At 38.7% G+C, this 12,762-nt stretch overlaps 1 protein-coding gene across 1 annotated transcript in view; it reads right to left on the bottom strand.

Annotated features, from left to right (window-relative positions):
* Positions 1 to 12,762, bottom strand: part of ARHGAP15 (Rho GTPase activating protein 15) — a gene marked incomplete at its 5' end in the record, with an annotated part of 80,480 nt that overhangs the window by 12,973 nt on the left and 54,745 nt on the right. Inside the window, one exon of the mRNA XM_010292269.1 lies at positions 11,260 to 11,337. Coding sequence (XP_010290571.1) covers positions 11,260 to 11,337 — 78 coding nt within the window. The remainder of the gene's footprint in view (positions 1 to 11,259; positions 11,338 to 12,762) is intronic.

Here is a 12,762-nt window from a genome sequence, read left to right as displayed (position 1 = left end):
CAGCAGGATAAATGATGATACCACAAATATTGCTCTTTCAGCTGTTTTGGGTGTCTTTTTGTTATCACTCTTTAGCCCAGATGTCCTCATGTAGTTTCACCTCTCTAGCTTGCCCTCCCAAGTGTACCTTTTTTTCTAGATAGGATCAATTCCCTCCTGTCCCACCTAATCTCCAGTCAGGCATCATGCAGCTTTGCCTAAAGTTGTTCAAATGCTATAGGGTACTGTTTTTCTGAGCACTGGCTACTACTTTTTTTAAAACTAGTTGTCCTGTCTCCTCAGTTGATGTCAACATTATCCTTGAACAAAACACTTAGCAAATAGCTGACTTCTCTTAGAGTAAGAAATGGTTTTTAGCACCAAAATGATACGATCTTCTAGATATTTTTCTCCTGTATTTTTCTTTTCCTTCAGCATTGATGCTCTGCCTCTAGAAAGTCATCTGAGACCGGCTAAAGAAAGTTCCACCAAGAACAAGTAATCTCCTCCTCACATTCTTCTTCTCTTCACTGCTGCTATCTACTTAAGTCATTCTCAATCTTCTGTATCATAAGCACATAATGTTGGTTGATGGAAATGTGTTTTGAAATCCCTGTTTGTTTGTTTTTTAATTATCTGATTACACTGGGAAGAAAAAAAGATCTCTCTCTTTGGTATACTACAGTAAGTAAAAATCCAGCAGTAGCACTATCTTTTTCCAGACACTTTTTTCACCTTCTAACAGTCTACACAGTCCAGTCTTTACAGTTCATGGGATTTAAAAGCGTGATGAACCCAACTGCACCCAAAGTTTGGTAACATCATTTGAAAACTAGTTTCAGGTTAAAGATGCCTCTTATGATCCTTACTCAGCTTGTGAGAGGTGAGGAATGTCGTGCTTAGAGTCTACTGAGGTTTATAGCAGAATTTTGGCATAACTTAACTCCAGGCTTTTCTCACCCCAAAATATTTCCTGCCCATATATGTCCCAATGTCAGCCCAGGGTGCAATTCATGGGTGAACCAAGTCTCCCACATTATGTCAGCTGGTAATAAGGGGTGGGGGGGAAGAGTGTGCAATAGGGACACAGAAAATGATTATAAACTAGCAGATTTGTCTGTATCTTGGACACTGCTTGTGAAGTAGAAGGGCAAAAATACTGTAAAATATTTATTTTTTCCATTACATTAAATTCTTCACATCCTGATTATTCGAAAATTTTACCATAGTTATGTTGCATAAGTAATAATAGTAAGTATATGAAGAAGAGACAGTGCGTTGAAATTAGAACCACGGATTCATAGATTGATTTCAAAAGGCATCATTCCCACGACTCACCCTGAGGTGTTCGTCCGCACGGAAGGTTTTGATTAGGCTCAGATTATTACAGTAGCGTTGGGAAACAAGAACTTTGATCTCAAGAGATCTGAACAATCCCTGTTACTTTTACTGACAACAGGCACGCTACAGACTGAATAGTGTTAACATTCAGATGGGAGCTGAAAACTCAAGTGAGAGCTATGCTACGTTCTCACTTTTAAGACTGGTACCATGCATAACTTTGGAATTAAAATACAGTGTGACTACCCTTCTAAGTGTTTAAATTAATATGTTCAATACCCCCACAATAATAAGTCTAAAGTACAAATTAAGACTTGCAAGAGAAGGCGAATGGAACATCTCTTTTATATTTGTATATATAGGATGTATTTGTTCAGAACAGTGGAATACAACACTTCTCTATATCAGGATTTCTTAAAGCTCCTTTTTCATAAATCTTGTTTTTCCTACTAAATATATTTCCAATATTTTTTATACCCATATATATATGATGGGATTTTTTTTTTAAGGGAAAAAAACAATGGTGTAGTCAAGAAAAATTATTCATTTACCTATATATAGGCATCTAATGCTTCTTAAATGCTCTAAGACATCTCACCTGGCTTCTAGCACCCAGTTTACCAGGGCACAACCCTCATGTATATGGTCTGCTAGACCTGACAGCCTTGTGAGTGTCACTCTCATACTCAGCATCCTATCAAGTGGCACTAAAAAACAATGATTAGGTAACTGAATCAAGGCCAAAATGTCCAAAGACTGCATTAAGGGAAGATGCTTTCCAAGACCATGATAATTTGCTCATGCAAAAAAATTCCACTGAATTACACAATAATACTTTAAAAAAAAAAACCACACAGAGAGAAAGGGGTGGGGGGGAAAGACAAGAATACTCAATTTTAAATCCATAAAAAATGGTAATACGAGTGACTTAAATTTCTTAACAAAACTAATTTATTTGTAGCAGGAATATATTTCTAAGCAAGATTGCATCCGCGAATGAGACAGTTAGTAAAAGAACATAGGTTTCCTCATAAAAGCAAATGTTTCCAATTATTAAAGACATTGTATTTTCTCCTGTGTTTTTTGTGGGTTTTTTTTTTTTTTTAATTTTTTCTCCTGGATGTTTTTTGTTTGAACTTTTTCCACTTTGTCTCCCAGTGATGTCCCAGTTTGGCCCCTTACCTCCCACTAAAATACCAATGGAGTTCAACAGAGAAATGCATTACCAAAGTCTTCCCCAACCGAAACCACTCACTACTCACAATGGTTGTATCTACCCCAGTATTTATGTTTTTTCCAGTTCTCAGTATACAGGAGACCACAAATACCATGATAAAGCCTAATTCCGCGGTGTGGTAACTTCTCATCTCCTGCCACCCTGCATAATATTATGTAACATGCATCCACATACAACATCACCCTTTTTGTTGCAGACCCTATCACACGTTTGCATTTGTCGGCTGGTATTACGCACAAACCACAGAATTACAGCTATTGACCACGGGGGGGGAAAACCACCCCAAATACTAGGCCACACCATGATCTTGTAAGACATTGAGCATGACCAACTTTAAGCAGGAAGTATGCAGCTTAGGTCTGCAGAGTATCCATCTCCTTGCAGCACAAGGTCATCCCATGCAAAATACCTCTGACACGTCGTTCAGTTTATCTTCAAAATGATATTTATAAAAATAAAAAAAACATGCCTGGCAACCCGCAGTTTCTGGAGCTTATTCCATCATCCTAAAAATTGTAGTTAGAAAGTTTTCCTGTTAATACTTTTAACAAATGACTCGATAAATGATTTCCTTTCCTTGTTATTTTAGAGCTCTGTGGAATGGTATTTCCTGTAGCCTTACTATCAGAACAACAAACCCAAACAAAGAGTCACCCATGACAACGATGAGCATCCCAAAAAAAAAAAAGGCAATCCCTTGCTACAGCGTGCAAAGCTACAGTCCTTCACAGCGCCTAAATAACACTCCTTGAGGGGTTATCAAGAAGCTCTTCAACTTCCTCAAGTGTTACTAAGCGAAAAAGCTATTGTAACACAAATAGTGCTGTGGTTAGAAAAGGAATAAAAGGCGTGTCTTAAATGCTTGATCATACAATACGTGCCATAAAATCTATGGTATGTTTGTGGCTGACCACACTAACCTAGTTTACTGCCTCTTCTGCCCCATTCTACTGACTTATTCATCACACCATTGAAAAGAAAAAACATGACAAGACCATTGTTAAGAGAAATCGTACAGTGTTTAGGGCTACAGATTGGATAGCCTTATCAGACTTATAATTCTGATTCTCTCTTTTTTTTTACCTTCACACTGAAAACAAAATAAATTATACCAAAAAAAATTAATATTGTAGCTCTATCATCCCTTTTTTGCATATTTTGCACATTATTTACATAAAAATTCAAAGCATCGCTTGCAAAAATTAGTATTTCCATCAGGTTTTATCACCTGCCTTATATTTAGAAATCACTGTTTGGGGTACTACACTTCCCCCCCTTCCCCTCTGGAAAGAGAAGAGCAAGATGCAGAAACCACACCTTCTTTTGAATAAAAAAAAAATTGTATCTTAAAATAGACATTCAAACACAGAGAGAAAAAGGAAGAGCCCACATGAGTAACACGCACATATTAATTGATTCACCAAGTACTGCAGGCTCAATTAAAGTATTCCGTTGTAACAGTTTTAACTCTTGGAAAAAAAATAATTACAAAAAATTCTTGGCTAGAGCTTGGCATATGCAGGTCTTAACCCAGAAATAAGCTGGTTTATAATTATTTCTGAAAGTTACTTCAGTCCATTTTATTTTCTGTGTTTGCTTGGGAAGTGTGAAAAAGGAAGAAAGAAGACGTATTTTTGACTCGAGGCTTTCAAGACATTTTGGTTCTCAGCTAACAAGTAACCCAGTTTGAGCCTGATACTTCCAGCGTGAACTTTGCACCACTCTTACTGGTTTCTCAGTGAGACTGGTTACATGAATAACTGCTGACAGAAGCGAGGAAGACTTTTCTCTGAGCCATATTTGATCACAAGGAGAAGATGACCAAAGCTGGAGGGAGGCTCTAAGGTTAGACCCCAACCAAGACATGTTTCTGTGTTTCTAAGCATACTCACATATCCCTGAAAATAACCAGGGATCAATAACCTCCTAAAATATCTAAATAAGCCTAAAATATTGTAAGGATACAATGGGAATTCTCACTAACGCATATGCACAACAGATTAAGGACCCACAAACAAAAAGGAAGGCAATTACAAGAGGGAACCAATCCCTCTTTTTTTTTTCCTCCTCTTTTTCCTGTGATCCTTGCCGCAGTTTTAAAATAAAGCCCGCGATGGTCCTGTTGGACCTTCATGTCTGTAGCTGCTCTCTGGAAGGTGGCAGCTGACAAAGGACTACTCTCCTCTGCCCACAGAGCCTTTGTCAACGGCAGGACCGGAGCTGCGGGCTGCCTTTGAAATGGATATATTGGGTCAATGGAAACACTCGGGTATTTCTGAGCAGCGAGTTTTGTTGGGTTTGTTTTTTTTTCTTCCCCCTCCTCCCCTCTTATTTTAAAGAAATAAAGCTGTGAAAAGGAGCTGCTTTTTTTTCCTCCCCCTCCTGTTTTTCCCTTCCTTTTTTTCTCCCCCTTCCTTTTTTCCTTCTAAATGCTTGCTTCAAAACCACCCAGCCCATTTGTGCTGACCTGGTGACGACGTTTCAAAGGCAGCTTCAGTCTCGTGCCAGTTCCACGGGCCGTGCCGGCAGAGGCAGAACCAGCCGGGAAACCCCGCTGGTTCCTGATAGCCAAGGTTCAGACATATGGCCCCAGAAAGCTTGTATAATCAGTAATATTAAAAAAAACACAAACCAAGATTTGTTCCTCTTTTCTCATAGTTCATTGATAAAGAACACATCAGTACAGTTGAAGAATCCTGCTGGTTAAAGGTATCATCCTTAGCTGCTCACATGGTCTGGGCTCTTACTTGTCAATTAGATTAATCCAAGCCATTCTAGAGCAATAAATATAAGTACAGATGGAAAATAAACATACTGAAGATTACTACTTTTGATGGCTGTTGTTTATTAAATCAAAAATAATGTTGCAATGGAGATTTTGTTGGTATTTCAAACAGAAAGGAAAAGTAAATAGGAATTAGATAATTCTTAGGGAAGAAAAGAAAAAACCACAACAAAAAAAGCACAAACCCAACAGACTGTCACAACACAACCTCCAAAAAAGCCCGTGGGTAATAAAAAGGCCATGATTTTACTTACAATGCCACCTATGAGCTACCTTTAGAGAGGGGATATGGTACCTATAAACTCAAAACACTAGGTATGTTGAAATCCATAAAATTTCCAATTACTGCTGCAGAATTTATTGTGCACATATGGAAAATAATACTTGTAAAAGAGAAAGGGGTTTGTGCCTGGTGCTGTCAATACTGTGAAGGATGGGGTGATTATAAAGCAAATTAACAATACTTTTAAATGTGCATTCACTTATCTTTCCAATTAAATCCTTGTTAAACAACTGCACAGACAGTAATGGTGCTTCTGCAAAGCACTGATCAAGACAGTTTTATTGTAATTTTTACTCTGTAACAATTAATCAAGTAGGCATTTTCTTTATTATTAAATTATTTAGTTAATAAATATTCTCAATCAGTTCACGTATTTGTGATTTAAATTTTATTTTTAATTTTTCTCAAACTGAATTCTATTCCAGCATATTCTTATAGAAGGAACAACAGAAATATTTTAATTCTTTTTGCCAAAATGGTTTTTTGTTAGCCTGAAGAGACGTCAGGGTAAGAGTAAATTCACAGTTTTCCCCAATGTAGTTACCAGTTCAGATATTTGTGGCTGTCCTATCCCGCGTTCCGTAAGAAATGTACCTCTTTGCAATAACGGAATATTTAACCTCTGTAAAAATTCATATTTTTTTCCCCCTTTAGTAGATAAGTATAGTAACCAAGCCCTTAAAACACAGTGATTGACCTTTGGACGGTACGTGGTGTTTTGCAGTTAACACACAAGGTATTCCAAATGAAATAACGGGACGCAAAGGTCATCTGCACAGCAAATACCAAGCACTTTGCAAACAAAGCGTTGGATATAAAGACAATTAGGAACTCTCTTGTATTATGTATGAACTAGCGCGCACTGAATGAACCCGTAAGTATTGAAACTTGTATTTCTATGGTTAGTTTCCCTGAACATATATGCATTAGGATAGAATCCTAGTGTCTCAGCAATGTGTTATGAAGCCTTTATAGCTCCATTTTTTTTCCATTAATTTAGTACTCATGGAAATTGCTTGTTTGACAGTCACGGAAGTCGAATGCTGCCTTTCCAGCTGCCCAGCAGCTTCGCACGGGGGGCATACAGAAGGAAGTTTCTACCTCCTCGCCCTGGTATCTCTGGCCTTCTAGAAGGCAGGTGAGGGGTGCTAGGACAGGCAGCTGCAGGACAGGGAACCCCCAGGGTTCGGCACAAGGACGGTCCTTACCCCATCATCCCACGGAGTGCATCACCACGACGGGTTCGACCAGAGCAGGGAGCGCACCAGTCTCACTCCTCTTTATAAACTAACACCCTTATGGATGAAGGGGTCTTGCCGCCTTTTTTTTTTCCCCTCTTCTCTTTCTCAGGCGCTGTTTGCTTCTCCGTTAGCATTTTTGACCAGGCGAGAAGCTTGCTTTGGAAAAGTAGCTCCCAGCCGTCCCCGCTTTCATGTAGCGGTGCCTTAACGGCCCTGAGCAGCCCCAGCTGGGGCTCCCCCACCCCTGCCCATGGGTTCAGGGCCCATGTCAGCCCCACCCTGGGGCTTTGGGCCAAAACGATTGATCTTTTCAGTAGCATCCTCATACCTTGGAACTGCTGGCACACTTTACTCGGCTTAACAGACCCCTTTACAGTACCTTATCCTTTTTCCTACGTGTGTGAAATAAAAGAATACCCTTATAAATAAGTGTAAAGGCTTTAACTTACTGGACTTTCCTTAAAATCAGCAAAAGGCCTCCACACTTGTCCTAAAATCCCTAAAAAATTACCGAGTACCAAATTTTTTTTTTTTTTTTTAAGATTGCAACTATTAGATGTAACCAATAATACGGAAAGCATAAGAGGAACAGACATCTCTGTCTAATGTCTCTGGCTATTATAGAAGCCTTTACCCCGGGTTCTCAGCCAGAAATACTGAATGACTGGATGACTGGTAGCTTAGTTTCTAAAACCAAAATTCTTTCAGTGCTTGTAGACTAAGAAGAGTACGAATGTAAGAATGTATAAAAGTAGGAAACGTCAATTTGGTGCAAACAGCTTCTACTGCCTTGATTCAGTGATTTGAAAAATGATGACTTAGAGTTTTGAAAGTGCTGAGAGATGTTATAGCCTGATCCTGTTATGATCAACTGATCTTTTCGTCTCTTAATGGGAAAATAAATCACAGATAAAAGATAATCCTGTTGCACAGAAGCAAAAAAGGTGTGATATCAATTGACTTTTATAGAAAAAGAAAACTCTGTGAAAGGGATAAAGTAAATAAGGCAGTTTGTTCTGCTGATGCTCGTCTTGGCAGGGACAAAGCCCTCTTCAGGAGCTGCCTACCTCCAGAAATGAAAATGAAACACAAAGTATATTCAGAGAATTTTAAAAGATACAAGGGATGTTTTTTTGTTGTAGACCCATGCTCATCCCTGGTACCTTTTCAAAAAAACTACAAAAAATTTACAATTTCAAGGGCCTTATTAGATTTTTTACGGTTCTTATTTCTTCTTTAATGATAAAGCTGTCAGCTGTTAGTTTGTTTTCCTTTCATATTCACCAGTACTCTTATTTCATTTTTGATGCCGCAGATGACATTAACCATATAGGAAAAGGAGCCAAATAAAGCTTTGCTATATTTTAATTAATGATTATTCTAATAAAAAATCCTCTGATATGGCAGCCAGCCTAGAGTGTCTTCTATGATCTTTAATTTTCAATGTGATACGTATTATTTATAGCCTATAAATGTAGGTGTAACACAATGGCAAAGCAAGCAGGAAGAAAGAGCCCGCTAAGTAGTTGGCCTGTATAAGAACTGATTGCACAGTCAATCTCTGCAGTGTAAATAGGCTTTTTCAGAACATTTGTTTGCATTTATAATTAAATTAAACTTCAACTAAAAGAAAAAGAAAATCTCTATGGAAAGTCATATATACAATTACTGTCTTCCCACTGTTAACTACAGAAAAATGAAGGTACAGGGATTGAGCTGAGGAGGTCACAATAATTAGCGAGTGAAAGCGATGCGTGGAGAGCGCATTATTAAACATCATCCCGCCGCAGAGCTTTAGAGGACTGGTGAATACGCAGGTTGGGAGCACGTACTGGTTTTCTTAGCAACTTTTGTGACTCCGTGAAACAGTCTGAAACTGCTGCTGTCCTCAGCGTCTAATTGACTGGGCACCTCGGGCTCTTGGGAACATCGGGTGGAGACCGCCATTGCCCTCCCAAGCATACATTAACTGAAACCTGTTGCCCACGTCTCCCCACGCGGTTTTCCACGGGTACTCCATGACTCAATGGGCTGTTTGACTCCATGACCCAAGGCTGCGCTTGCTTACCTAGCGCAGAGGAAGGATGTTAGCTGAGCGACTGAAAGAGGGGCCTGCTATCTTAAAGCCGTTCATTGTGTCTGTGTCACTTCTCGAACGTTCTGATTAAACATTACGGGATTATTCTTTGGGACCGAAATGCTAGACTCTTCCCCTTCCGCCCACACGGTGTTGGTGTCGCCCCTGAGGACTGCAAAGCGGCATTAGGGTCTACAGAAGACGAACTTGGGCATTTTTGCATGCATTTACGTGAGGAAAGGCTAAGTACAAGCCTGGATAGATATTGTTACAGCTGGCATTTTAAAGGGTGTGTAAGGGGGGCTCGGATGGATAATATCACCTCCCATTGAAAACCTATTTCATTTTGATATAAAATTCATGAGTGCCCTAGTTGTATCAATAAAGAGGAACATAAGAAACAGTAATTATCACAACTGATAACATGATTGCATATTTCTCCAGGAGCACTAGTTTTCTTTGAATTTTCTTTGGTCACTCAATGGGCAGATTTCTTGCATGTGCTCTAAGTAGCCAGTGTCAGAGTGGCTTTAATGTACTATTAACTTCACCTTGATATACTCATTTTTCACAGTAGTATAAACCAGAAGAAAAAGGTGCCTGGTACCTCTCTGCTGCAGAAAGACAGCTTAGACTTCTGTGTAGCCTTACAGTATGAGCCCATCTGTTTTAGGTGAAAACTTGAGCAGTAATTTTAACCTCAAGTACGTTAACCTTTGGATGCCACGAGACATGATAGACAGGACCATTATTTTTATGGCACATTTTTTTTCCTGAGAAAAAATTCTAGGCAGTGAAGAAGGAAAGAAAATCCTGGTTTTGCCTCTTTGTCTCCAAACAAAATACAGTGCTCGGTCATTTGAAAGCCAAGGCAGACTACATTATCGACACACAAATACCCAACAACTATAAATCCAAGGGAACCCAAGTAATGAGTGAAAAGCATGAGGCTGGTGATTTATTCACTCTCGCTGAATTTACTGGCATAAATATTGATTCTTCATAAACCGGAGTTCATCCTCCAGTTTCAGCTGAAGAGAAGTCTGATCTGGAGCAGCTGAGAAGGTGGCAAACATCTACTGCTCCCCTGAAACCTTCCCTAGAAATGTAAATGGAGGCTTGAAGGTGGCAATATTTTTACGTCTCTCATATCTCTCAATTTCATGAGAGTTTTTGAGTCAAAAGTCGTTGTTTATGTATAGTACAAAACTAATTGAAGAAGTTGTTCTCCAACAGCTATCATCTCCAGAAAAAACACATACAATACAGAATTTCCAGAATTACAGTTCTGGTAATAGTCTCCAAGTAACTTTTAGAAGAGTTAATAAAAAGAAGGAGAAAATGCTGCAACAACTTCACGTTTATACCTGATTAATTCAAAAGTGTATAAAGTCTGTAACACAATTTAAGATTTGGGATTTTTCCTAATTTCTGAGACGCTTCATTTTATTTTCCAATTAAGTAGTACCAGGAGGTTCAACGTCATTGATGATATTTGCTAAACTATTAAATGTGGGGATGTTTAGTCTTTGCCAAGAGTAGTAAACTCTTCGGAGAGGTGAATGTATTTGTCATGTATCCCAATTAGCACCAGTATCGGCTTCCACACCTGTAACAGTGCCTATTAGTCAATGTTAGATTGATTTATGTTACATCTGTGAAGAATGTTATTTTGTATTTGTGGAAATATGTTCAGTAAATAAAACTGTAACACAATGGTTGGTTCTAATTCTGATTCTCGAGTCCCCAAAAGATTCACCTTTCCTCTTCTCGTTTCCTGGGTTCAAATCTTTGCCTTTTTGAAAGCAGTGGTAAATCTTCCACTGACTTTGACAGAGCCAGTACGCTACTTTTAGTATTTCCTTTTCAGTTCTTTTCAGCACCTTTTTCTCTTTCGCTGGTTTCCTTTGGATCCCTGTTCTACTTTTGGTTTTGTGTAACTTTCAACATCCAAACAATCTGCTATTTTTCTTTTTAATCTTTTTTTTTTCATCACTTTGATTCTTCAGTTTCTACATCTTCTTTGTTTTTTGCCACCTTATTTCATGTATCCATTTCCTCTTTTCTTCTTTTTTTTGTTGTTGTTTGTTTCTCATCTCTTGTTTAACTACTATTTTCCTCTGCTTACTCTGCTGTTTTTCCTCTCTCTTCGCTGACATTTCCCTCTGTGCAATATCTTTCTACCTTCCCTTTCCTCCCTTTTCCAAAACACGGCTCATCATTCTATGCCACTAATGTATAGCAGATTCTGAAATACTGTCATCTGAGACAGTTAAGTACTAAACAAAACATTACCAGGGTGGAGGAATCACTTACCCTGATTGACAACAAATCGTAACTTCTGTATTGTTGCCAGATTGCCGCTAACTCTGTATATTCCATCAACATCTAGACCTGAAAGAGAAACACATAGTTCATTTTTGATCATATAAGTATTTTTCTTTGTACGTCTGTCAGGAAGCCAGAAGTGCCCTAACAAGTATGAAGAAGAGCAGTGTAGTGAACGACTGAAAAATAATCCACCTGACAACTGAAGTGCCTCCTGCCTGATTAAAACAACAATGAAAAATAAACGTGGTAGATTAACTTAAGTGAATACAAAACACCTAACTATAATTATCTTGTAATTCTGTCAGCAGAATACGGTTCCGCAAGCGTGTTTGAGTGTGACGGGAAGGGGAGAGTGGATTAGTGCTCGTAGGGAAGGGCTGTTTGGGATACGCACCGTGCTACGCCAGCCCTGCCTAGATGTGGGGTGTTTATATTAATAGTGCTGGGGAAACTTCTCAGGCTGGGGTCTGGGTTTTTCAGACGTGAATTTCTGAGGCTGTGACCTTTCTGAAAATAAAGCTGCCAGATGCCCACTCTGAAATCATGACATGAGTGAGACTACGCACAACTAACGTTTCTTTACTATATTCTTCATAGCAGATCAGACAAGTTTGAAGATTAAATTAACTATCCCAAATAGCATATGCCCTGGAGTACATTTCTTCATTAATATAGGCCATTCTTTTCAAGGACAACCTGACAGTCTTGTTTCTCCCTCCATATCTACTCAAGGTTTATCTTCTAGGTGAAACTAGATGTCATACTCCCTTTTGTGACATATTATCTCCTACAGCAAGCTCTGCTGATACGACTGTTTAAAATAGCACTTCCAGCCCCGGTTGCATAGCTGTAGCATTTCAAAGCACATGGGAACTGCTCTCCTTTCTCAGGAGAATTAGCTGTTGTGCAACAATGACCAAATCTGCGTGCTTAAAAATTGAAAACACTAAACTGTACATTGTCATTTCACATTTAAAACTTGCGAGTACATAAGAAGCTAAGAGAATCTACACAAAACAGGTTGTTTTAAGGCTCCTCACCACTTGGAACACAAGTTTTAATTAACTTTTGGCAGGCAATTTCTGAAAAAAGCCTTCCTCTTGGAAAATGCTAATTTGTCAAAGCCAAAAATTTTCACAAAATATTTCCTGACAATGTATTTAGGGAGATTTTTTTTTTTTTCTCATTTTGGGGTGGGGGAAAAAGGAAAAACTGAAGTTACGGGAAAGAGGGAAAACAAGTCTAAAAGCCCTGAAGCCCAGTTGTAATAACACTTAAGTAGGAAGGAGTTGAGGTTCAAGTCCATATTTCAACGATACTTGCATCGTGCCTTGACAAATGCATGCCATAGCCAGTGGACTCGACTGCTTGCAGGTATTCCTCACTGATCTTGAAACATTTTAAAAGATGTACTTTTCCTTTTGATGCAGACCGAAACCAAATAAAGTCTTTTGTTTGTTTGCATGTTAGTTTTCGCTCTTTATAAAA

The sequence above is a fragment of the Phaethon lepturus genome, unplaced genomic scaffold (genome assembly GCF_000687285.1).
Source record: "Phaethon lepturus isolate BGI_N335 unplaced genomic scaffold, ASM68728v1 scaffold19888, whole genome shotgun sequence".
NCBI lineage: Eukaryota > Metazoa > Chordata > Aves > Phaethontiformes > Phaethontidae > Phaethon > Phaethon lepturus.
This window is presented reverse-complemented; position numbering and strand designations above follow the sequence as displayed.